Here is a 25,136-nt window from a genome sequence, read left to right on the forward strand (position 1 = left end):
TTCCAGTGAGACTGCCAGTTAGCTAATGTGCACAGTCACTCAGGGGTGTTATGCTGGCAGCACTGGTGATGGACGTGATGGATGAGTGGTACAAAACATCAGGTTTCTCAGAAACACCCTTCCCTGCTAACTGCCTTCACCGGTACAGTGTAGGTGTAGTAGATTAATGAGGAGAAATAGATGGATGAAGCAAGGAACGGTCCTTTGACCAGACTGGAAAGTCAGGACTCTGTGGTCATATGGTATGAGTTCAAACCGAGACGCCAGAGACACAGATTCTCTGTCCTGCAGTGACTCACAATGTTTTGTCAATTGAACACTTTGTTCAGAGGACTGATTATTCTCATTTGATGTGAACACATCATCAGCTACCTTATTATCAAGGTACATGAACTAAAGAAGTTATGGAAGAATAGTTCAAGGTCTCTTGTGAATTTTAGCTGATTTTCAGTTCAGTCATCTGGAGCATGAACTTATTATTATTTGTCAGATTTTTGATCTAGTACAGACAGAACAGAACAGACATTTCCCTAATCAAAATAACTATAAACTAGTAGGTTTATCTTCCAATAGATGATCAAATGTGTCTTCTCATGCAGGGCAGGTTCTTCTATGAGCGAGAACTTGTGGAATAGGCTATAACCCAATCTCTCATTTGAAACTGAATAATTATCTCATATTAAAGGGGCCCTCCAGGAATTTAGTACTGCACTGATAAAAGACTGACAGCAGGGGCTGACATGTTCTGGATCAAGCTCTGAAAACTCCCAAGTGTCTTTTGTTAGAAACTTTTTGTCTGGTAAATGCTTATATTGTTCAAACTAAGTGCCCCAAATCTGTAACATGGTTTTTATTGAAAATCTAAGCTCAAAGTCAATCCAGCATAGACCCTGAACTGAAGACATCAAGCCCATCAAAGCTACAGAAATTCCTCTGAACTACAACAGTTTTACAAACAGGCTAGTAGGCTACTCATCGTGCCAAGTAACTGCGCTTTGTGAAATCATGAAAACTAAAAGCTCATCAACCATTCTTTTTATCAGATCATAAAGTAAAAACATCAAGTATTCTATATCATTATGAAGTCTGTTTTATTTGCTCGTAGTCTTGGTTCGAACATAACATCTTATTCGGGTTAATTAAGGTAGTGGAAACACAGTAAAATCCCATCCCTCTGTGAAAACATACATTTGCTACAGCACCAAGGGGCGTCTCTCTGCCGCCCTCTGGCGGCCGCTTCACCTCACAGCCACAGAAACGGATAGGCTACCGTCAAACCTGACAGGGACACACCGGGAAAATCCCTGATCAGCCTTTGACAAAGGCACAAATTTGACGGAACCAGCCCACGTGAAGAAAGGAAATGGGGGTCAGCACCTCACACACACTACCATACCTTCCACCTCCAATCCAACCCAACCCGTAGGAGCATCACTGCACCCAGTCACTCAAGGACGCACCCCCAACACACACTTTGCAGGAGAGAGAGAGAGAGAGAGAAAGAGAGAGGGAGAGAGAGAGAGAGAGAGAGAGAGAGAGAGAGAGAGAGAGATGCAGGTATTAACTGGAGGTGGGGAGGACAGCGCAGTCTCTGCTGGCCGTCAGAAGAACAAGAGGGGATGTGTTGTTGTATTGATGGCTTTCTCTCTTCCTCATACAAGAACTCGTGTCTTCTTCCAAACGGAGACGCAGGTGTAGCCTCTTCATCGTCTCTCCAGCGTACCACCTATCCCAGATTTCCATGCGCCTCTCCTCTCCTTTCAAGTCACTGAAGGAGGATTTTACGCGCCGAGTAAGAGTGAAGCTTAACATTATGTTAAATGAAATGTGGCGCGTCCCTTTTGTGCGCCGTCTGCCGCCGTTGTGAATGTGATGCCGGGTCTGCACCCTGCACAGATGACTTGAACCGCGACTTCCGTAAAGAAAAGACTCACTCATAACCATGGCTGACCAGGTAAGGTGGCACATATTTTCCACCTCCATCAAACCCACCTCGTGCGCTCTGCACAATAGCCTCGAACACACACGCACTACACACACCAGGTGGACCAAACACACCCTCTAATGTGTGTCTAGGAGAACAGCACGAGATCTAATCATTGTTATAATACAGCACATTCAGGTTTCTCCCTGTCACACCAGCTCCACGCGTGGGAATTCAGTTCAGAATTTGGAGCGTTTTTCTTATCTTTGCCCTCAGGATGTGACATATTGCATGTTATTATAGAGACTTCCAGTGCGTCCCTGCTATTGACTTTATAGTAACGATTACGTAGCTTGTAGTATTTCACTCTCTCTATACTGGATTTTCTATAGTAGTTCCGGCATATGTTGTAATGTTTGTGTAGTATTTTTGTAGCCAGGGTTACAGTCCTTAAAGGTGATCGATACATCTCTCTCTCTCTCTCTCTCTCTCTCTCTCTCTCTCTCTCTCTCTCTCTCTTTGGTGGACCATTTCATTCACTATAGCTTATTTCATGTACTTTCAATTGAATTATAATGAGCCACTCAGTAAGCATGGTTTGGAAGAATCAAAAATGCATTAGATAGAACTACACTGCAGCTGGTGAAGAAGCAGCAGTGTGTGTAATTGGGCTGTAAAGACGGAAGAGTAAAAACATTGCCTGTAGTATTAATTTTGTATTGTGCACTGTTGTTTGCCCTAGTTTCTCGACAGCCTGGCGAGAGAAGGAGATTAACCCCTGACACACTGGCTCAGCCTGCGGTCAGAGTCTCCTGTCTCTGCGTGTATAGCTCCCCTGAGTCCTGCTGACAATAAAGGCCATGCTTAATTGATTAGCTTGTTCAATTAACCTAATTGAGCTACCTGTGTGAATGATGTATGTTGGTGTGTGTGTGTGTGTGTGAGAGAGAGAGAGAGAGAGCAGCTACATAACTGTGTCACAAGCAGCCACACCTGAACTATATGTGTGAAAAAGTATAATACTGAGCTGTGCTGTACTCTATTCCCTTATAGAGCTCTACACCACTCTGCATTCTACTATACTAAACTGCTACAGTTACCATTTTATGAGGGACACTTATCCAATCTAACAGTGTAGTAATGCAGTCGGCTCCAGCAGCCCTGAGGTTAATCCTAACTCTGTGAAGCTTATAATCTCCAGTTTCTGTTGACACTGTGTCAGAGAGATGTTGATTTGGCTCATTGTAATTTATGAGACTTTCCTCTTTTTTCTTCTCTGCTGAATCAGATTACATTACATTCGACTGTGTTCATGTCCTTGTGTCAATCACCTTTAATTAGCCACCAATACCGTACTTAGCTTTTCCACAGGAAGACTGGGCCACAGATGTCCACGGGTGCGGCTGCAGCTAGATTAATTGCTGTGTTAATATTGATGAGGGTCTTCTATGGTTGACCCGCCGCAACTGCAAACACACACATTCTTATGCAAATGTGCCCTCACTCTTAACCACACACACACTAACTATCAAAACTATCGAAAACAGCTTTCCCTTTTTGCAATAACTAATGAAGAGATGCAAATCAAGACTTGATGTTTATGACCTCGTTTAGTGTGAATTCGTGCTGAAGTCACTAATGTCACACTGCTGTAGAATATAGAGCCACCTGATCGCTCTTATGCCCTTATTAGAAACAGCTGCAGCCTTTTTTCCTCTGTCCCTCCTCCCGTCCCTCCATGTTTATTTCTGTATGAACCTTTTGCTTTATCTGCTCTCTCCCTGTGCCCTTATCAACCTGTTATCTTTTAGCATCCTTCTTATCTTCTGTCATTCTTTCAGCAGTTGCACCCCCCCCCCCCCACTCTTCCTCCTCTCTTAGGCTTCCCCTTTGCCATGCTCTGTGCTCTGTGTCTTCATCAGCATCCTTCTTTCACACTGCCACTTATCTGTCTCACCTCCACTGTTATCACCTCCCTCTTCTTTAGACACATAGACACACACAGTGGAAACACCCTTTCCCCATTCCTCAGTGATAACATTTACTAGAACAGATGGTGTATTCAGCACTACCTCTTGGACTTTAAAGTACTGACAATGATACCAAGTGTGAGTTGCCTATGTGAAAGTCTAATTTTTTTAGATTTTACACATCTGTCTTTTTGTTATCTGTCTCAATTTCATTCTAGTACAGTATGTTTCTCACCACGGCGGCCCCCCTTCGCCGTGGAAGCACACCCCTGCCTGTCAAACATCAGCTGCGGAGGGAAGAGGCTGTATCCGAGGACTGCGATTGGATCCCAGGCTTGGAGGAGCCTGCCACGTTGCCTATTAGTGACACAGCGGTGGCTCGAGATGAGTCCTTCAGTCAGTCACCAGCCGCCCAGTCGGCTTACCACAGCCATGGCGGGGCATTGAGGATAGTGCTGCTGGGACAGAATGGCGTGGGCAAATCGTCGCTAGCCTTATCTCTGGCTGGGCAGTCGGACAGATCCCTCTCTATAGACTCTGAGACACAAGCTTGTGGTAAAGACCTGGGTGATTTGTGGAATGTGGTTATGTTGGCGCATGCACCTGTATTAGGACTTTAAGACCTTTTAAATCATTTGCAAAGTTTTACTTTAAAAATTGCATTTAGACCCTTAGTCTGTTAAAAAAGACAGTTCCTTTTCCGAGTAAGATGACAAAATTTGTATACCTCTCACGTCTGTACACTAAACACGTAGCTGGAGTTACTACCCAGCTAGCTTAGCTAAAAACAGCTAGCCAAAGGTAACATAATAACGTAAAGCTAAGCATCATCAAAGCCAGTGAGCTTGTGGCGGACCACACGACAATATGGATGCTGCTGGAAAAAAAGCTACAAATTATAAAACATGAATGCTTCACACACATGTTCAAGCCAGCTACGTTCTGGCAACTGGTATCATAAGCAGGCAAGTGTTTCCTCTTGTCTTCAGTCTATGCTAAGCTAACAGGCCTTGGACTTATATTTAACAAATAGAAATAACAGTGGTCTTGATACTGGTAGGTAGATTTTTTTAGTTACTTTTGCACAAGGTTATGTTATTTTGTTTTTTTTCCTTGGTTGTCACTTCAGATTTAATGAAAAGATTTGAGAGTTGTATTGATCTTCTCATCTAACTCTCTGAAACAACATAATTAACCTCATTTCCCTATTTAGATCTGTATTATTGTCTTTTGTTTTTGGTATCTATCAGTCTGTCTGACATATGGCTCACAAGAGCACTGAAGATAATCAGCTCTGGTCCTCAGCCATCCAACCAGCCAATTGATAACTCATTGTCACTAAGAGGCGACTACTCTGTCTCATGCATAAAGCTGACTTGTCCCTGACTCATGCCATACAGTATTCATTACTGCCCATGTAGTACACTTGGATTCATGCATCATAAATGGACAGAAAAAGCACTTTCATCCAAGCAGCTTGTACACATTTCCATGATGGCACTCTCAACCTCATCTGGAATTTTAGCAGTGTATTAAACTGTTCTATGAGTTACACATCAAAATTGCAAAGTGTAAAAAACTCTGCAGTTTTTTTGATATTAGCTGAGAGGGACTGCACCTCACAAATCAATACTTGCCCTCACAAAGTAATTACCAGTAAAAGACAGCACTGATTAACACAAGGAGAGTTATGGGTAGGTTGTAGGTAGTGTATTTTCAAAGAGTGTATTGATACAATCAACACACTGTTCAGTATAAAACACAACATGGGGTACTTGTTTGTTTTGTTTTGTTTTTTACTTTATAACTATAGATATTTTTTTTAACTTTCAGATAAAATGCTGGTTTTTGAAGACAAGGAAAAGACTAGTGGTATCCCATATATTTAAATATTTTCAACAAATCTCAACTACAACCAGCAAAGAATTGATCCTAGTTTTGGATGTGTTTTCAAAGCCTGATATATCTTATTCCTCTGAGCCACAGAGGTTCTTTACTAAGGTATCAAGGTTCATAGTAGATTATTCTGAATCAGTCCTACACACCACGTCCTGCTGCCATAAAAGCTCAATATTGCAGCCAGTGCATATTAATCCACCACTGGAAATAGTCCCCAGGTTGAAACATAGTTTGTTTTGATTTTCTTTTCTTGGGATTAGCTGATAAGAAAACAGGACTATCAGAAGGCTTGCATTTAAAATGTTGTGTAAAAATAGAAAAAGTTGAGGAACAAATGCCTGAAATTGGACACAGTAATATCTTCCATCAGTAACATGACAGTTGGCCACATAACCCAATTTAAGCATCTTCACAAAACTGATTTATGGTTTCTGGAGTAGGTCAAGAACATTTTTAGGACCCTGATAAACCTAACGACATTTTCAGGCAACAGTAAAGCAAATGGCATTTCACTGTATTCGATATTACGATTTATTTAGACAATGTCACATCTTACATTGCAGGCTGTAGTGCGATGGCAGCGTCGCACAGGGTGTGCTGTGGGGGTTTTCTTTGCATTCTGTGTATGTTGGTATGTGTGACATGGAGTATTTGCTTGCAGGTGAGGGCTACGAGTGCACGGTGACAGTCGACGACGAGGACAGCAAAGTCATAATTTTCGACAACTGGAAACAGGTGAGTCAGTCGCTTCATTTTGTTTACTTGCCGCAGTTTAAACCCACCCTGGTGACCTCGTGTTCTCTACGTCACACTTAACTTCCTTTGGTTTTGACATTCTTTGTGTGTAAGAAATGGAAAAAGCAATTTCTTCGGTATCCGTGATAAGAAAATGACTTGTGTTTTTCCAAGTGTAAAAAGTTTGTGTTCATTCTTTTGCTTTTGTGTGTGCTTTTTACATGTGTTTGCACGCTAAACCGTTCAGGGACTCCTGCAGGAGTGGCTACGCTCACTTTATTTGAACTTTTTGAAGTTCTCTCATTTGGAAAAATGGAAATCACTCTCTTGTTAACCTTACTTGTTTCAATACAAAGCTACGGTTAGTAAAAACATTTTGCAGATTAGCTAAAATTGCTGCGGCAAGGCATCATCAGCCTTTTGAGTGAGTGTGAATGAGTTAATATGACCCTGTGGCAATGATTTCTGAGCAGAAAAGACTTGAGCTGTATCAGGCAGAGAGCAATAACACGTGACACCTCTGTGACACTGAGGACATTTTGCAAAAATCCGAACACATTCATTAGTCCCTATTAATTATGTGATGGAACAGGAAGAGAACTCTGATTGTTAGTGTGTGTGGTGGATTATCCGTGATGCATATTCCTGATGTTCACTCGGTCATCTGGGGCCTTCCCCTTAAGGTTAAATTATTCACATGGCGCTAGATTTAGCTCTGGGAAACTCCACCGAAAAGCTTGCTCATTTCTTCACTTCTTCACTTTTCCTGTGAGCTCACCCCTCCCTTTGTTATTCCATATTTCCTGCAGCTGTTATCAGCTCCAGATCTCCTTGTCCATTCACTCTCTTTGTTGCTTTTTTTTGTGGCGCTTGCTCGCCTCTCTCCATTGGCCCTTTTCTGCCATGGTTAAATCTCACCGAGAGTTAATTACATTTGTTATTTTGTGCGTGTTAATACTAGGCAGGGCATTAAGGCTGAAGCAAACAGACGCAGGCTAGCGGGAAGCTTGGAATAACTCCAGGGCCGTCAGCAGTGGGGGGAGGCAGAGAGGACTGGACAGCGATCATCCGCCAATTCATGCTCATGTTTTTGTGCTTTTTTTGTGGTAATGCTCACAGATAAAAAAGACTCATATACATACACATAGAGATACAAACTTGTACACACTGAGTCAGATGTGGAGACAGATGTTGTCCAGCTACCTAATGTGTGCTGCAGCCTTGAGCTGGCACAGTATTAACTGCCAGTCCCAAGAGGCAGGGCTTCTGGCCTGGTAGCGAGCTGCAAGTGCTCTCCATGGGGCACCCCAATCTACACCCAAGTTACCATAGCAACATGCGAAGACACACACATACACTCACGTACGCACAAGCAGTACTCGCTTAATCACTCACTCACGCATAAGATCATACTAGAAGAGTCAGCATCCAACTATGTTGGCTGTAGGGCTTCTTCCACTCTCTGGCCAGCTCGATCAGTGTCTCATCATTCCCTTGCAATACAAACTGCCAAAAAAAGATGAAAAACTGCAACATTCACATTCAGTGATTATTCCTTCAAGTGCTTTCTTGGCTTGACTCACAGCTGATTGACACATGATGGTCTAGCTGGAGCTGTAATTTTCCCAACTGCAGTGCAGGGAGCTGTGCACAACAAATCGCAGGTAGGGCTTACGCTAAGTGCAGAAACACATGAATATATATCGACTGTGCCGACAGACATTCATGTGCACGTACTTGCTGCATCAGCGTGGTCAAATGTGTGAAACACACCAGCATACGCATGCACAGAAGGCTGAGAGTCTGCTCAGCCAGACTCTGGGATGTTGTGAGTGTTGTTGAAGTCATGGGGGTTGGATGGTTTAAATAAGTCATCCCTGTGCCCTAAATAGAGTGGCGCACTTGGCCTTGACCTAGCCTGCCCATGCTGTCCTTTATACTGGCATTGGTTGTATAATTTATCTCTTAAACAGCAAACTAGGTTCTGTATGTAGGGAACCAAGCAGGGGACACTAAAGACCAGAGGGCCCTCTCACCCTTTCCTCTAATGTATGGGTCTTTCTCACTGTCTATGTGTGTACATGTATCTAAAATCTATTCTAGTATCTAAATTTCTATTATTATTTGATAGTTTGAAATTAAAATATTTATTGAAGGTAACCAAAAGGTGCAGCCTGAGGCTTGGATAAATGTAGGCCATGTGATAAGTGTGTATTTATCAGCACGCAGTGAGAATTTGCTGCTGCCCCTGAGGACAGCACTGCTTATTATGTTAAAGCACATTTGAGAAAATGTCCCGGATGTAATTTGGTAGAAGATAATTGCTGCTTTGACCACATTCTTTTGCTCAATTAGGAGGGAAGAAAAGTTAGTCTAGTTCTTGGAACAGGGTCAGATTTTGCCATTGTGTCCAGGGAGTTCTTACCCTGGACATTTTTCTACTTCCTGTTTTGCTAGTCTGCAGCCTTATGAGAGTCGTTCTGGACTATTTACAGTTTCTCATTTCTTGTCCTGATATCCTCCATATAAGCTATTATAACTTAACAGTTTCTTTTGCTTTAGTTCTGCTGGGAGTCACTACTTAATTTTTCTGTGTAGAATACTTTATGTGAACAAAAATCAGTTTGAAATCTTGACTGCTTCATAATCTGCTGGATAAATAAATAATGTAAAATCCCATTACAATTTTAAATAGAGTTTTCTAGAGCAGGTGGATTGCCGATGCCATCTTCCAACACTGAAAACTCATAGAAAGTTTAGCTACATTTTGGGCTTGGGCAAATATTCAGCAACATATTTTTTTAAGTTTTGTCACTTAAACATTCGGTCACAATGTTTATAACATTCGGTCACATAAGATTTTAACTGACAGTACAGGTAGATCATCAAGTTTTATCAACAATACAACTCAGACAATACGAATCACTGGTAGACTATGAGTTTGAAGTCTGTACAACAGGATCATGAGGCAGACGGTCAATCATGGACATAGATGCCAAGTTAAAGGAAAATATGAATACTAAATTCTGTATGCCTGCATATATCCCATGCTTTGAATAAACTGACTTCATATTGTATGTGTTTCTTATGCTATCCAGTTTGCCTGATATTTCAAGCTTTCTGAACCCATTTTTTGCCATTTAGTCCATCTTGTCATCAATATAATGCTGAACTGAGACAGTCTTGGAGCTCACCAAAGCTGCTGGATCAAAACAAGTTAGTTTTCATGATAGTTCCATGATGCTACAGGTTTATTTTCTTTTATTGGTATTATCAAATGACTAGAGTAGTCATTGTAACTTTGAGTTACTGCTAATGACATTAATTCTTGCAAACATGTGTTAGAATAAAAGCTAAAAATGCAGTAAACCTCCATAAATTAATAGTAAGTGAATAACTTGTCAATAGTGCCATGCCATTAACTTAGAATCTTATGAGATCACAAAATGTTTTTACTAATTATGCAATTATATTTGTTTATAATATTAATAATAATATTTGTGCCCTGGAGGGAAATCCTCATTTATCCTGCCTCCACAGAGAGGTCAGAGGTCAACCACAGAACAGCATCCCTGACACTGGTAGGGATTTGGGGATTTGCTAATGGACATTTCAGCAGGTTGGAGGCTCCATGTGCCGTCATATTAAAGCTTTGAATCTGGGTCATGCAGGGACACTCACTGCACCCCCTTCTTCTGTGTTTGTATGTGTGTGTGTGTTTGTGTGTGTGTGTGGGGGGGTATGTGTGTGTGTGTGAGAGAGAGAGACGGAGAGAGAGGTAGTTGGTGGTCATGACACACAATAGTTTGCATGATGCACTACAGTATGTCTGTGCAGTAATGCCAGCTGCATTCTGTGATGATGTGGTCATTTGTGGTCGGTGGTGCTCGGCTTACGCAGTGTTTATGTACATGTATGTGTATGTCTATGTGTGTGTCTGTGCGTGTGTGTGTGTATGGCCTAGCCAGTGCAGGCCAGATGGCCTCTGTAATATACTTCCTTGGGGAAGTATTGTCTCTGCAGCACAAAGTAAGAGAGTGAAAAAGAGCAAATCCACAAACTAAGCATTCCATCTGCACTAAGCTTCGTCATCCTATTATCAGATTTTGACTTAGCTAGCAGAGCAAGGTGCTCCTTTGTCTCCAGTTCTTGCTTCTGCTCCTGCTCCTCTTCCTTTGCCTTTCCTATCTTTCTTTCATTCCCTTCATCCATCACCCTCTGCATCTTTATTGATTTGGCTGCTCTTTCATTTTGCTCTGACAGGCAGTCAGACGGATAGAAAGCAAACCAAAGAATCTGATGTGTGCAAAGCACACATGTTTGCTTTTGATAAAGCAAAATGGCAGCATGAGCGTCTATGTATTTATCTGTGTGCGCACTCTGCTGTTGTTTGTGCAAACAGGTGGGGATGTGTTTGACCTTTTGTTTCCACGTAAAGACCGTAAGCTGCTTTGCTCATGTATCTTGTTCTGCAAAGCAAATGACTTGGAAGCCAATAGATTGCAATAGTTCAGATGCTGTGTTTAATGTTGTACAATGAGGGCTGCATGCACGCACACACACACACACACACACACACACACACACACACACATGCTCACACATGACCTTAAAATATGGCTAAATGCTGTGTTTTCTGCCGTTTTTCACAAGTGGAAGGAATAATAGTTCACAGAGCCACAGTATGTTATGCAAATGATGTCTGATAAGTGATTCACTGTCCTCACTGTTAATGGTTGCTGATGTAGTGCTTGGCTTGAGCAAGTTGGTATATGAGTGTGTGTTTGAGTGCATGTTAATGTACGTGTGTATAATGTAAGCTGTTTCTGTGTGTTGAAAATGCCTGTGAAACATGAAAATTCATTCTAGTTCATTCCAGTTCAGTGATATGTTAGGGGCTGTTTTTCAACCACAGCTCAGCTGCGGCTTCCTACTGGATGTTAGGCCTGAGCAAATCATGATAAATCTCCTTTTCAAAAAGAAAAGTCATGTCTGTATGTTGCACTGATAAAAACTGGGCTGGTGATCATGCTTTTTGTCAGGTTTTCTTATCTAAATCAGCGCCAGAAGCAGGAAATTCTGGCAAAACAAACTATTAGAAAGCCTGGTTTGTGAGCCTTTTTACTGGTAGAAAGATAGACCCTTCTGACAGTGAACCTTCTGTTTTTGACAGTGATGTTTATCATGCTGTTTGAAGGATGATTGCACCAATGGACCTGGTTTAAACAGGGTGAGAAGGTGCAGCAGAGTGTTCAGAAGAGCTCGACCAATATTTACGCATTGGCATATTATGCTCTTTACAGTATGTTTTTATGTTACGTTTATGGCCTGAGAAGTCGCATTTTTCAAGCGAGGGAACAAGAAGGAAAAAAAAATGTTCAAGTGGAGGTGGATTTTAATCATTTTCCATAACACGGAACATTCCCTGCTAAATGTGTAAAAATCACATGTAATGTTTAGTATTAGAAAAATAAATTTAAAATAAAATAATTATAATAATTAATTATTAAAATAATTAACAAAATAAAAACTCTGCAGATCTGCTTCATCAGGTCTGTGTGAGTTCAGTTCGATCAGATTTCACTGATGTAGCTGCTAATGTAAGCAAACAAAGCTGCATTTGTCATCACACCTCAAACGTTTCAATGATTGCTAAATTGTGATTGGTGTTTGGAGATATTTGACATCACCTCTTTACAACTGAATTCCTGCACATTTAAACCACTGGGAAGAGCACAAAGGCAAAGCATCACAGACAGAGATCTCTCATGTAAAATAACACAAACTTTGGCTGAAAAGTGTCTGGATATTTAGGATTTTATTGTTCATAAGATGACTGAGAAAACAGGTTATAGGAAACGAGAACACTAAAGTAGTTAGACCGAGATGTATCGAGATGATGAGTGTATAGGAAGGTGTCTATCACGTAAAACCTCACAAAGCATCCATATTTCAGGAATTAAAGCCTGTTCTTTGTTATCAGAAAGATTTAATTAACATCTTCCTGAATGCTCTGTGGGTATTTGTGTATGATTTGAATATTACTGTCTAATGACTTGTCCTTTGTGTTTATGTGTTAGCCCATGTGAATATGTGTGTATGGGGAGAGTAGGTACTGACAGATGGCCTGCTCTCTGTGGACAGAGAGGAGCTGTCTAATCTAGAGAAAAGGAGGGAGAGAGAGAGAGAGTGATTTGGCACTGTTTGATAGAGAGGTGCATTTGCTTGGTTTCCCCCATCGCACTCCTAATCGATGTCCACTCTCTGTTTGTACCTCTTTGCTTACAAAGATTAGTTTTTTTTCTCTCTTTTTCCACTCTTTCTCTCTCTCTCTGTTCTCTCTTACCCGGTCTTGTTGTTTCCATTCTTCCTCCTCATCCCTAAATCAGACAGTGACAGGTGGCGGAGCCGCCTTACACGCCAATCCCTCGCTCCCCTCCTCCCTTCTCCGCTCCCTGTCTTTTCCTGTGCTCCATCAAACAGACAGAGTGCCAAGGGGCTCCCCATGAATTTCCTGCTCCAGGGTCTGATCCGATACTACTTGGCCGCTTGAGACAATGAATTTTTCAGGCGTCTGAAAGTCTCTGCAGGGCAGAAATTTACCTTCGGCGCTGTGGATATAGGGCAAGGGCATCCACGCTCTCACACATACACACAGGCAGCATGCAGTCCAAAGCTAGCAGGCAGATTGAGTTATCTGGTGGAAATAACACGTTTTCATATTGATTTAGTCACCAGTGTTTATGGCTTCAGAGTCCTGTTTTCATTTGATACCACTTGATGGTGTTTGCTGTCCTGTAGGTCAGAATTCAGCACAGATTCGAAATAATATAATGAAAATTTAAAGATTAAAGCTAAAACCAGCCCTCAAATAAAATTTTACCTATTCTTTTGGAGTATCTTTGCAGTTAAGTCAAAGAAGAAGCTTCTGAGCACAAGATTTGTAATATAAACTTTATTTTATAGTATTTCTCCATAACAGTGAAGAGAAATACTCGAGGACATGGTGGTAATACTTCAGACTTCATTTGAGGACTATTTCATCAACACTGAATGGGACTTTGACATCACACGGTGTCTGGTTTCAGGTTTCTGTCTTTGGGAGAAAAATAGTTTGTATTGATTGTGCTTGTCCAACTTAAGATGAAATGCCTATTGTTTGAACCTCTTCAACCAGAACTGGAGTGATAATGTTTAAGCACAAAGTAACTTTGAAACTTAAAATTTAAATCTTCCAAAAATATCAAAAATGGATTATTGTAAAGGCAAATGTATGGAAAATACATAAGACTTCTACTACTTACTGCTCCAGTCATAAAACACAAATCTGAAGGGTTGCTAAAACTGTGGATAAAGCAGATAAAAATGTGACACTGTCACATTGAAAAATATAGTATAATAGCTGAAAAATACTGCTATATCAAACTTTGTGATGGAAAACAATGTAAACATTGACATATTACCATCTTCAAGTTTTTACAGTTTGTGTTCAGAAATATAATGTTTAAGCATTATATGTTAAAGCATTTATTTGGACTTGTCAACGGGAAATTTAAGTGCAATATTAAACATAAACATTGAAATGATAAAATTCATTTTTGGTCTCCACCAACTCATGAGGGACATGTCTATTGAAGTCTCCTTTGAAGTTAAAATAAAGTTAACCAGCAAGTTGTTGTCTTTGTTTGTCTACTGTTTGGTGTTGGACATGTAGTATACAGTCAGTGTATTAGAGCTTTTTTCACTGAAAATGTGTAGGGCAACAATGAGCTGAAAAGCTCCATGAAGCTGAGGGCTTCTTTAAGTTTGGGTGTTAATTATCAGTGGGTTTGTTATGAGAAATATGTTTCATAGTATACATAATCATTTGACCTGTTATTCATATAAATATATTTATTAGTGTGGGCGGCACGACGGTGCAGTGGTTAGCGCTGTTGCCTCATAGCAAGAGGGTTCGAATCCCGGTCTGGGCCCTTCTATGTGGAGTTTGCATGTTCTCCCTGTGCCTGCGTGGGTTTTCTCCGGGTACTTACGCCTTACCTCACCTCTTGCCCGTAGTCAGCTGGGATAGGCTCGAGTTCCCCTGCGACCCTGATGGATGAGCAGAATAGAAAATGGATGGATATTTATTAGTGCAGCTGTAAGGGAAGTACTAGCACCCACATTGTAAAAGGTTGTTTGGCTGTATTCTGAGCAAAGACAGTGAAACACAAGACAAGCTAAAATGCTGTGTGACACAAATGGTGCATGCCTAATGCACATGACCACAGGCTACAGACTCACATCCAAAACTAGACTGCATTTTACTCACAACAAAAAGAATTACTTTTGCTAAACCCTGAACAATGTGGCAGTCCCTGCATCTTAATATTACGTATTAAGTTATCACACCTTTGACTGGTACAATATTGACAAGATTTATTATTTTGGGGATTGTGATAAATAATTAAGTCAACAAATGAGGGCACTGGGACGGCTTTGGCCATGAATGCTTGCTGTATACGATCACTTCAGTTGAGATTTCTTTCAAGTTAACACCAGGACTACCTTCCCGTGACCCATTTTACATGCATGAACCACCTTCTGTCCAATTTAAGGTGGCTGACAGAATCAGGCAGGGAAAGCAAGAGAGGACAAAGATGGTCCCAGGCAGTTCCAAGCTGCTGTTTCTGCTGAAGCCACTCAGGCTAATTGAGCCTCTGTGACAGGGAACCCCAATGGGATCCTGGTGGTCACTGCTAAAAGGGTCAGGAAATTCAAAGTGAAGCGTGACATGCGCACAGTCAAGTTGAGCAAAGTCTCCTCTGCGTCCTCTCATGGGACAGTGATAAAAACTTAATGCCGTCTCCCTAGGCGCTGATGTAAGTGTAAAGGATCTTGTGTAACGTTTCCTGGCTACCTGATCATTCCACACCTACTCAGCTGCCAGTTGCCTATTCAATTCTAATCTGCTCCACTGAGGTGTTGTTTTATTAATGTGTTTATGTTTGTATCCCCAGGACCTGTCTACTCTGCAGTGTGATGTGTGCATCCTGGTCTTCTCAGTGACTGACAGACGAAGTTTCCACCGCACCGCCCAACTCCGCCTCCTCCTCAGGGAGTCCCAGCCACACACTCCAATCATCCTCGTGGGCAACAAGAGCGATCTTGTCCGCTCCCGTGAAATCAGCACAGAGGGTATGTAGAGGGAGGGGTGATGGTCCATCACACTTTTGCTGAACCTCTCTGCCTAACAGTGATTGTCCAGTCATAGCTCAGCAACCATAACAAAGCATGTGAGGCCTGCCAAGTTATGGATTTCTCCACATGCTGCAGTACATGTGGATTTAGTAAGAGAGTTGGATTGGGTGGAAGAACTTCAAATGGGTTTGATCTTGAGCCATACTCAGATCATTCTCTCTTGTGGATGCTGGTCATAGTAATATAGCAGCACTGTATGCACAACTCTCAACTGAAGGAAATTACACTAAAACACGGGGAACCCTGTGCACTGATTTAATTGGCTATCCCAGGGCTCCTGCTGTCTGGCTACATGATACAAGCTGTCTCTGTCTACACTTGACAAATATCAGTTCAGTTGGTTCACATAAAATCACACAGGTTTAGGCTTGTACTTTGAACCAGCAAAACCAGAAACCTTACCCAACCCCACAAGAGATACTTCATATTTTAACCGTAATGAGGGTGGTGTTTTATGTGCTAGGCAGCAAACATTAGCTTGACCAACTAAGTAGCTTGCCAGCCCTAGTTGGAACCTTACCCAGGATTACTTCCATAATGTATCCTCTAGTTTTTTCCTGTCGTAGTAAAGGTGCTCCTGGATACTCTGTTAGCAGCCCTGTCCTTCTCAGTCAGAATGATTATTTGTGGCAGAATGGTCCTCCCCAAAAACATTGCTTGGCCCTTCTCCTAAAACCTTTTTCTTTTGTAACAAAACTTCCTTTGTAAACTCTGTCTTGCTTTTCCAAGAATGTAAGCTAAGCAGCTTGGTTGGTCTCAGATTTCTCCTTATCATACCCACTATACTAACTAGCTCTATAGAGCAATGTCAAAGCAATGTTTGATCAATCCCATGTCTTCTTCATGGATCATCACAGGTGAAAATGTACTATAATCTTTTATATTTAGTCTAATATTAAAATTATGACATCATGGCTGAGCTAGCATTAATGCAAAACTTAATTTTCTCTTCTGAAGTCATTTTTCCAAATTTGAAGCACTAATCTCTGACGTTCTCTGTCCTGCTGTTATTGCACGTCTGAGCTAACTGTTGCCCCATGACTCACCCTTTGACTCATCTCTTTTGTTTTGCTTTGACATTTTTTTTTTTTTGAATAAGATACTGTTAAAAATGTCAGTGAGATTTTTGTACTTCTTACAGGAACTCAGATGTTTTTGCTGCATTTCAGCTCTCTATGTAAGACATCTTTAATCAGGTTCTCACTGAAATGCGTCAGCTAGAAACTTGCCAGAAAATTCAGCCATATTACGTTAACACCAGCTTAATTAGCTAGACCATTTGTTACAAAAACTGCTAATAATTTCTAGTAATAAAGGTGCCACTGCTATTATTGCAAACTTCATACTGTATGTGCAGAGAAAAGTAAGCCTGACATGCTTGGCAGAAGTAACCAAGTGGGGGGGTTGGCATGAACAAATGATTCGTTTTCATGTGGCCAGGCAGGAGCGATGCTAAACAAAAGTCAGGCTGCTGGGTAAATGATGGGAAAAAAGAAACACACAAGAAAGATTTGGACTCTCTCTCCTGTTTGCTTCTCTTAAATGTCTTTCAAGCAGTTCTACAAATTTAAAAAAAAATGAAAATCTGTAATGGAAAGTGGTAGATTATACTATTTTCTGCTGGTAATAAAGAGTGCCTTAATGGCCAAAACGCTAATGTGTAGTTAATAGGCAACCACACCCACACATTTTCCCCTAGAGAACAATGGTTGTATGCTTTGTGGAATTACTCGCCTATACTTCTATTTACCCTCTTTTCTGTTTTTCTGTCTTGGCTCATCTGTCTGTCTACACTGGTATGTTACCATAAATCTTGCCCCAAGCAGACATCATCTCCATTAGAAAGACTCTTTAAGGATTTATCTTTGACCAGAAAAATCAATGTCTTCACTGTTTACAAAACCAGAGATAAAGGCTCTGTTGGTAACCTCATGGGTAGAAGATTTGATCATCTGTTACTGCTGTTGTTACTGAGTTAAAATACACACTGCCTATAAAAGCTATTTGCCCCCATGGCTTCTTTATGTTTTACTGTTTTACTACAATAAATAACACTCAGTATAATTAGTTTGTTTTTTTTATTATGATACACAGAAAATTTGGTTCAATTTTAAAACACATCAAAGTGGTACAGTGCCCACACTTTCACCTCTCAGAAGGTTCTGGTTCTGGCCTTTCTGTGTGGAGTTCTTCCTAGTTCTTCCACAGTCCAAAACTTTGCAAGTTTGGTTAATTGGTGTGAATGTGAGCATGAATGCTTTTTACACTGATCAGCCACAACATTAAAACCACTGACAGGTGAAGTGAATAAGTCATATGTTTACAATGCAATGTTCTGGGTTCTAGTGTTCATGTGGATGTTCTTTGACATATGCCACTCAACTAAACATTGCAGACCAACTGCTGCCAAAGTTGTCCCTATTATATACTCACAAGAGTGAATACTTAGTGCAAGTGTTTATTTTGTGTTTCATATTTCCATTTCACTTAAATACATGCGCGTTTTTGTGTGTGGTGTGTTTTTCAGTTAATCATTGTCTCAGAATTCTAATTTGATCCACTGTGATTCAATATAAGAAAAAATAAAACATTAAGAAGTCCATGGGGATGAATATTTTTACAGGCCTGTGTAAGTGTTGTTTTGATTCCACAATTCAGCTCAATGTATCACTGTTGCTTTACAGACCTTTTAATATTTCGGCACTCCACATTGAAGTGAGGTTTTGGCAAAACAATTTCAGTGAAGAAGAAACACAGCTCTGCACAGAATCCATTTAGTGATGCTTAAAAATCCACTGAACAGAGAGCAGACCACAGGCAGATTATAATTTTGCTGGACTTTATGAGTGAATTTTTATGTAGCTCTGGCAGGCTGCCCCTTTGTCTGAATTCCATTAATGTTTCAAATACAAAGTAGGTGCAGGGTGACTGTAGTTGAAAGGGAAGAAGGACCGACAGGACAGCCCAACCTTGTTTTTGAAATTGCATTCATGCTTTTAAATGATGCATAAAATTCAAAACTTCACAGCCATCTCTGCAATTTTTTGATGTTTACAGTATACATTTAATTTGTAAATGTATCCACTGTCACATACAGCACAGCAAATATAAAGACACATATACTGCTGCTGTTACAAACATAACCTTATCCTCCCCGATCTGATCCTTGGGAGGGGATCATTGTTTTGTTTTTTCCAGATGGCATGTCTCTATTTGGATTATCTCCCACTTACAGCAAGCCACTGCTCCTACTATCTTTATGTATGTTTGTACTCGCCATGCGTGCACAACTTCCTGCGCGTACACAGACACAGCAAAGGCACAAACAAGCAGTCGCACAGCTTCATCTCTGTCCATGTTCTCACTGCCAGGATGTTTAAAAGCAGGGACAGTGATAAGAGTGAGTGGCAGAGGGAAGGGAGAATGTATGAAAATGGTGTGTGTGTGTGTGTGTGTGTTTGTGTGTGTGTGTGTGTGTGTGCGCGCGCGTGTGTGTGTGTGGATGAAAAGATGTCTTAGTTGTGAAGGGATGTGTGAAACGTGTTCTGTGAGTGTGTGGTGCTTGTTTTGTTGTCCTTGAAAGAACTACTATGAGTTTTCAGACCTTCACAAAGGGAGGTGTTATAGCTCTTGTTACATCAACGCATTTGTTATTCAGAGGTTATTCCATGGCTGTATTATGAAATGCAATCCTGACTTGCTCATTTAGTAAAATTCTACCTTTTATTGCCAATTCAGAAATTACTCTGTCCATGCAGTGGTACAAAGTGACCCGGTTCTTCAATTTCTGAACAACACAAAATGTCACCAGTAAGACAGTTTATCATCAAAATGAGTATAATAGTGGTGCAGGCGCGGTGAGTGAGCTTTTAAGGATAAGGGCAAGAAGGCAAACAGGATTTTGACTGAAGCAGCTTTTCTTATATCTGTTAAATGTGCAATCTCCAGTTGCCTTTGCTGTAATCTTCCAAATTTGCTTTGCCCACTACTGCTGAAAATTGATGAATAATGATAGAACAGCCATGGGAGCATGCTCAGTGGGAGAAAAAACACACACACTGTTCTGAGAGCAGTTACATCAGCAGGATATCTCTCTGATACAGAACCACAATTGGCCCAAATCAGATTCCATATGATTTGTGCTGTTCATACTCTCAGTCATGAAAAAAAAGATCTGCGTCACATGTGAGTAAAAAATCAGATTTGGGCCACTTTGGTCTGCAGAGTGAACAAAGCCTGCTGCTGGTCCTGACAGGCTTGAAAGTAAATCTGTAATCTGTAGAAAATGTCAATGACAGAGGTGAGCTGAGCTAACAGACACAATAGAAGTGTAAATTATAACTCTTTACAAGACTCTCTCCAGGCAGCAACATAATGTTATCTTTCACTTGACTCAGCTTTTATTGTTAAATGATTTTTGATATTACCACGTTTCAGTTTTCATTATATTGTCACATCACACCCAGTCAGATGACTGTAATATGAAAAGATAGCCAGTCAAGCCGAACCCACTGAGAAACCCACAGCCACACTCTTACCGTGCTTTTACGATTAATTGAAATTCTCTCTTTTGGCTTTCTGACTGCACACATAGGCAGTATGAATGAGACCCACAGATCTCAATAAATCCCCATAGAAGACCAGAGCAAAGAAGCCGGGGGGGCCAAGTGCACCAGTGGCACAAAGCAGCAGAGAGTAAATGAGTAGCTTGGAAGGCATGTAGAAAGCTTAAGTCTCTGGTATTTTCCTCATGAGTTAGTGCAAGCTGAAGCAGAGCCATTAAATGTAATACCAATGCCCTGAAGCTTGTTTCACACCTGTGAAGCACACTATTTGAATATGTTGTGTCCGCTCCTCTGTATAATGTTTTTTCTTGCTATGTGCATATTAATGATGAAAATATATTTCCTTGCCAATTAGGTCGTGACATCAGCATATAGTATAAGAAGCCCCTCCTTCCTCATGGATCGTAGACGGTAGTGGTGGTGGTGATTAAGTAAATAGCTGAAGATTTTATATGAAGAGGACGCAACCTGGGTATTGGAAATGATGAGCTGGAGGTCAATGGGATTTCAACAATTTTGCTGTGAAATGACAGCTGACAGAAGTAAAGCGGAGCACAGATTTAAAGTTTGAATACAGCTGATTTGACCTAATGCTAAGCTTCATATGTAGGCCTGTCGGAAAATTTATGTCTAATACTGGGAAGTAATATAGCAAAAGTAATTTATATGTATTCTGTTTAAACAAACATAAATTATTTATTACACTGTCTTGGAGTTAGAGGTTTTGGACAAGTTAGACTATGTATTTGGTATTAACTTGAGGCTTGTAATGGTGATGGTTGAGACCAAGAAAGTGTGTGTGTTTGCGTGTGTGAGCATGTGAATGTCTGTTTATTGTGTGGAAGTGTAGCAGTCTGAGGTCAAATCTTGTTTAGTTTGTTTTGCAAGTTAAACAGAGGCAGCAAGTGTAAAATTTGTGCACATTGGTGCCTGCACATCGCTGTCAACTTTGTCACGGCTTTGGTGTATGGATACTTAATGACACGAGTGGAAGAAAGAGGGAGGGATGGAGGGAGGGAGGCAAGGAATGAATAATGCGAGATGCCTATATTCAGCATATTCTCTCTTGATAAAAAAAATAAATAAACAACAACAACCCAGCAGCAGCGATGTGGTCAGCGATATGGAAATACCTCGTCTCTGTTCCCTGGGCGCCTGACAAGGATGCTCTTATGTTCTCTCTGGACAGACCATATGTATTCTTGCTGATATGTGAGTCTGACAGAGGAAGCTAACTGGGCTCCTAGCTAACATCCTCCATGTAGAACCTGGGGCCTGAGAGTGCTGAAGTCATAAAATCTATTTATGGCATGTACAGTGACACTTTTATTCTGCCATCTTTCACAAACAGTGATACGCACACTGTCACAGTGGGAACGTATTTATCACTCGCTCGGAATAGCCGTAGCCCTGCTCCTCAGGGTTTTGATTAATATGCACTCTGGCTCCGTTTGCTTAGTTGGCATTCTTTCTGTCTGTCTGCCTCTCGCTCTCTCCCTTCTCGTCTCCTGCTTGTTCATTTTGTCTGCCATCTTGCCTGTCATCTTCTCTCAGTATCTCCCTCTTCTGCTTTTGTGACTCACATGTTCCTTCCAGTTCGTCTTCGTGCCTCTCACTGTGTCTGTCTCTTTGTCCTCCTTTCCTTCTCTGTCAGCACACAGGTAGGGACCTCTGGGTGACCCTGTCTGCTGTTCTCCATTCCTTTCCTCTCATCTTGTCTTCTCTCCTACTTACTTCCTCTCTTGTTTCATCTCCCTCCCTCTCCTCTCTGGTTTCCTCCTGTCTCCTTTGTATTTGCTTTCCTTATTTCCACTCCTACGTTGTTTCCTCTCTATGTTTCTTCTCCCCTCCTTGTTTCCTCTCCTTTTCTTGTTTTCCTCTTGTTTTCTCTGGATCATTGACTCCTCTCTTTTCCTCTCCACCGTTCCCCTTTCTTGTTTCCTCCACTCCCCTCACTGTCTCCTTGTTCCTTTTATTCTCCTTTCCAATTTAATTTCCCAAACCTTCTTTGAACAGGTCATAAACGCTCAGTTCAATTCAGTCATCTGTCATACGTATGAGGATAAGCCCTGTTGATCTGGTTTGGGATTTGGGTGTTTTTTCCCTCGCTGACCTCACCCAATATTAGGTGACACAGCTGCGGGTCAGCAGCTGCTGTGTGCTTGGATTATCACAGCATGATCAAACCTGTTCTGTTATTTGAAATACCTGCATAACTCTGGCACATTCAGTGTGTGACCACATAGTGTAATGTAGTCACACCAAAAAGAAGATTAGCAGGTTACACTGCAGTGACCACATTTCAGAATATTAATAAGGTTTTAATGAGGCATGTGTATTTAGTAAATTATACTTATCCTCTTGCAAGTCGATGTTTGAGTGTTCTTATGAGTACTCACAGGGTATTATTATGTAGCTGGAATCAGACAGAATCATTGTCACTGTAAAGCAAAATCTTTCTGAAACCCACACAAAATCTATGGCAGTGACCTCTTCCTGCTGCCAACTCTTTGCAGTCATTTTGATTTTTATGCAGTGTACTTTTCACACAGTTATTCTGAACACCAATAATAAACTTTAAAAGTATTTTCTGTGCACAGCTGCTCATGAGCTGTTACTTGCTCTGAGCAGCCTGATGGCAACCACAAAAGCTGTAATATAGCTGTAAAGAAAATACTATTTGAGCTGACAGTGAAGCTCATTTTTATTGCAGAATGATCTGCATCTGTCAGCTTTCCTTATCAGCCAGGCTTGTTTGACCAGGAACAAACAGATGCTTCTAGCAGAGATACTGAGCCTTGTCAACAACACGTTTAGTCACCTGGCCTTATCCAGGAGAGTCACATTGAGACAGACAACCTTTTTCCCATTTGAACTGCAGCCAACAGATTTGAGCTTATACAGGCAACATTAACTCCATCACTCCGTCACTCTTTCTGGGTTTTGGCATTCATTTATGAATGTTGATGAGACAGATTTTCAAAAGGAAAACACGGAATGTTAATTTTAGAATAACAAAGGCAATAAAGGCTAATTAGTTTACTTAGGGCCCTGTGATTTCTGCAACGCAGACAACACACAGAAATGCAGAATCTGATACTGAAAAGGCAATCAACTGTAAAACATGAGAGCCAAAATGTGAATTCAATTTTATATTTGTATTTATTATTATTATTATTATTATTGTTGCCTTTTTATGTGTTTTATATAACTATTCTGTTTTGGTGTCATTTATGGGCACTCTGCTTTCGCCCTCTGCTCTCTGTGCTGGTGCTTCACCGAGGGCAGGGCTTAGCTCCTCCTCCACACACAAATTATATTATTATATAATATTGTGTGTGAATTCAGAGCAATATTCAAACACTATGATGTGAGGCTCCAGCTCCTACCTTATGCTGGGATTTTGTTCAAACTACTATTTAGTTTGAAGAAACATACAAACAAGAAGAAAACATTTCATGCTTTATGACTATTTCTTTTTGCCTGTAATGGCTATTACAAATGTAAAAAGCACACAAAACAGACAGGAGTGTCCCTTCCCCACAAAGTGTGATGCTGTAGGTTGACTCCATTTGTCACAGTTTGGTGCAGAAGAAGAAACTAATTAACACTTAAGAGTCTGACACAGTCTCCTGAGCAGAAGGGAGCGAGCTGTCGATCCAGATATTATCTCGTGGTGCCTCGCATCACACAGCAGCTGTGTTGTGAACGGACTGCTTTCATGATCTACTGTTCTTAAATTTCAAACTGCTGCCTCTAATTACCACTTGCAGCTGCCTGTGTGTTAAGCCTCAATTATTTACAATGTGCACCAAACAAACATTTTGTTATCTTCCTTTCTCTCACCAGAGGCCCAATCCAGTGCCATGATGTTTGACTGCCTCTACATGGAGCTCTCAGCCTCTCTGGACCACGGCACTAACGAGCTGTTGGAGGCAGCAGTCCGGACTGCTAGGGGTGACTGCGTCGGCCCTGGATGGACCGACGGTGACCCTGGGGCGGGTCGCAGGGAGAGTCTGACCAGTCGAGCCAAGCGCTTCTTGGCTGGTCTGGTACCGCGCTCGTACGGCCGGGACCGGGACCGGGATCGGGGTCGCTACCGGGAGATGAGTCGCCACCGGGGCAGCAAGATCCTTCGCCAGAAGTCCCGCTCCTGTCATGACCTCAGTGCACTGTGACACACACATGCATACACATAGGCAAAGAGACACACTCCCACACATCTACACACACACATTGAAGGATAAGGGGGAGGGAGAGGCGTAAAACATTGAGGAGAACAGGAAGGTAAAATGGAAAATAGATGGGAGGGGCAATTGACTAAATGTGTCAGCAAGAAGGAGATGAAGGACGCACATGTGTGGGACTAGAAAGGAGAATAGGGAGAGGAAGTGGGAGGGAAAAAACGACCTGGCTTACAGCACTGAGCTTTTATGTCCTTGCTTTCAGAGAAACATGTTTTGAGAGAGGGGGGGCTGAGGTATGCAGGGACAGGGGGGCACAATGAACAGGCTGATAAACACACACCCAAGTAGCACGCACTAATAATGTAGAGAGTGATAGCAATCTAATGTATACCTATTGTAAACCCTGTTATATAGCATGCCGAGTAGATGATCTAAGACATGATCCTGTAGGTTTTACAGTTACATGATAGTGGATTGACTGTACCTCAGTGGCCCATAGCTAATGCACAATCCAGCTAGTGTCTCTAGCAATGCCATCTCAAAGGCAAGACCCTTTATTTACAGGAAAAAAAAGCTCCTTCTCTGCACATTTTTTAAGTCACAAACTTACTTCACA

General features: G+C 41.4%; 1 protein-coding gene across 1 annotated transcript; it reads left to right on the forward strand.

Annotated features, from left to right (window-relative positions):
• The first annotated feature begins 1,152 nt into the window (after positions 1-1,152).
• rem2 (RAS (RAD and GEM)-like GTP binding 2) lies at positions 1,153-24,820 on the forward strand. Its single transcript, XM_046409479.1, has 5 exons — positions 1,153-1,954; positions 4,113-4,449; positions 6,455-6,528; positions 15,528-15,705; positions 24,183-24,820. The coding sequence occupies exons 1-5, from the start codon at positions 1,943-1,945 to the stop codon at positions 24,509-24,511; spliced, it is 930 nt and encodes a 309-aa protein (XP_046265435.1). The 5' UTR covers positions 1,153-1,942; the 3' UTR covers positions 24,512-24,820.
• The last annotated feature ends 316 nt before the right edge of the window (positions 24,821-25,136 follow it).

This window comes from Scatophagus argus, chromosome 13, assembly GCF_020382885.2.
Source record: "Scatophagus argus isolate fScaArg1 chromosome 13, fScaArg1.pri, whole genome shotgun sequence".
In the NCBI taxonomy this organism is placed as follows: domain Eukaryota; kingdom Metazoa; phylum Chordata; class Actinopteri; family Scatophagidae; genus Scatophagus; species Scatophagus argus.

What these genes read in the sequence shown, in the direction of transcription:
- rem2 (XM_046409479.1), top strand. An exon ending in CTCTGAGACACAAGCTTGTG is followed by an intron (nt 4,450 to 6,454) that starts GTAAAGACCTGG and finishes ATTTGCTTGCAG; the next exon opens with GTGAGGGCTACGAGTGCACG. An exon ending in TTTTCGACAACTGGAAACAG is followed by an intron (nt 6,529 to 15,527) that starts GTGAGTCAGTCG and finishes TTGTATCCCCAG; the next exon opens with GACCTGTCTACTCTGCAGTG.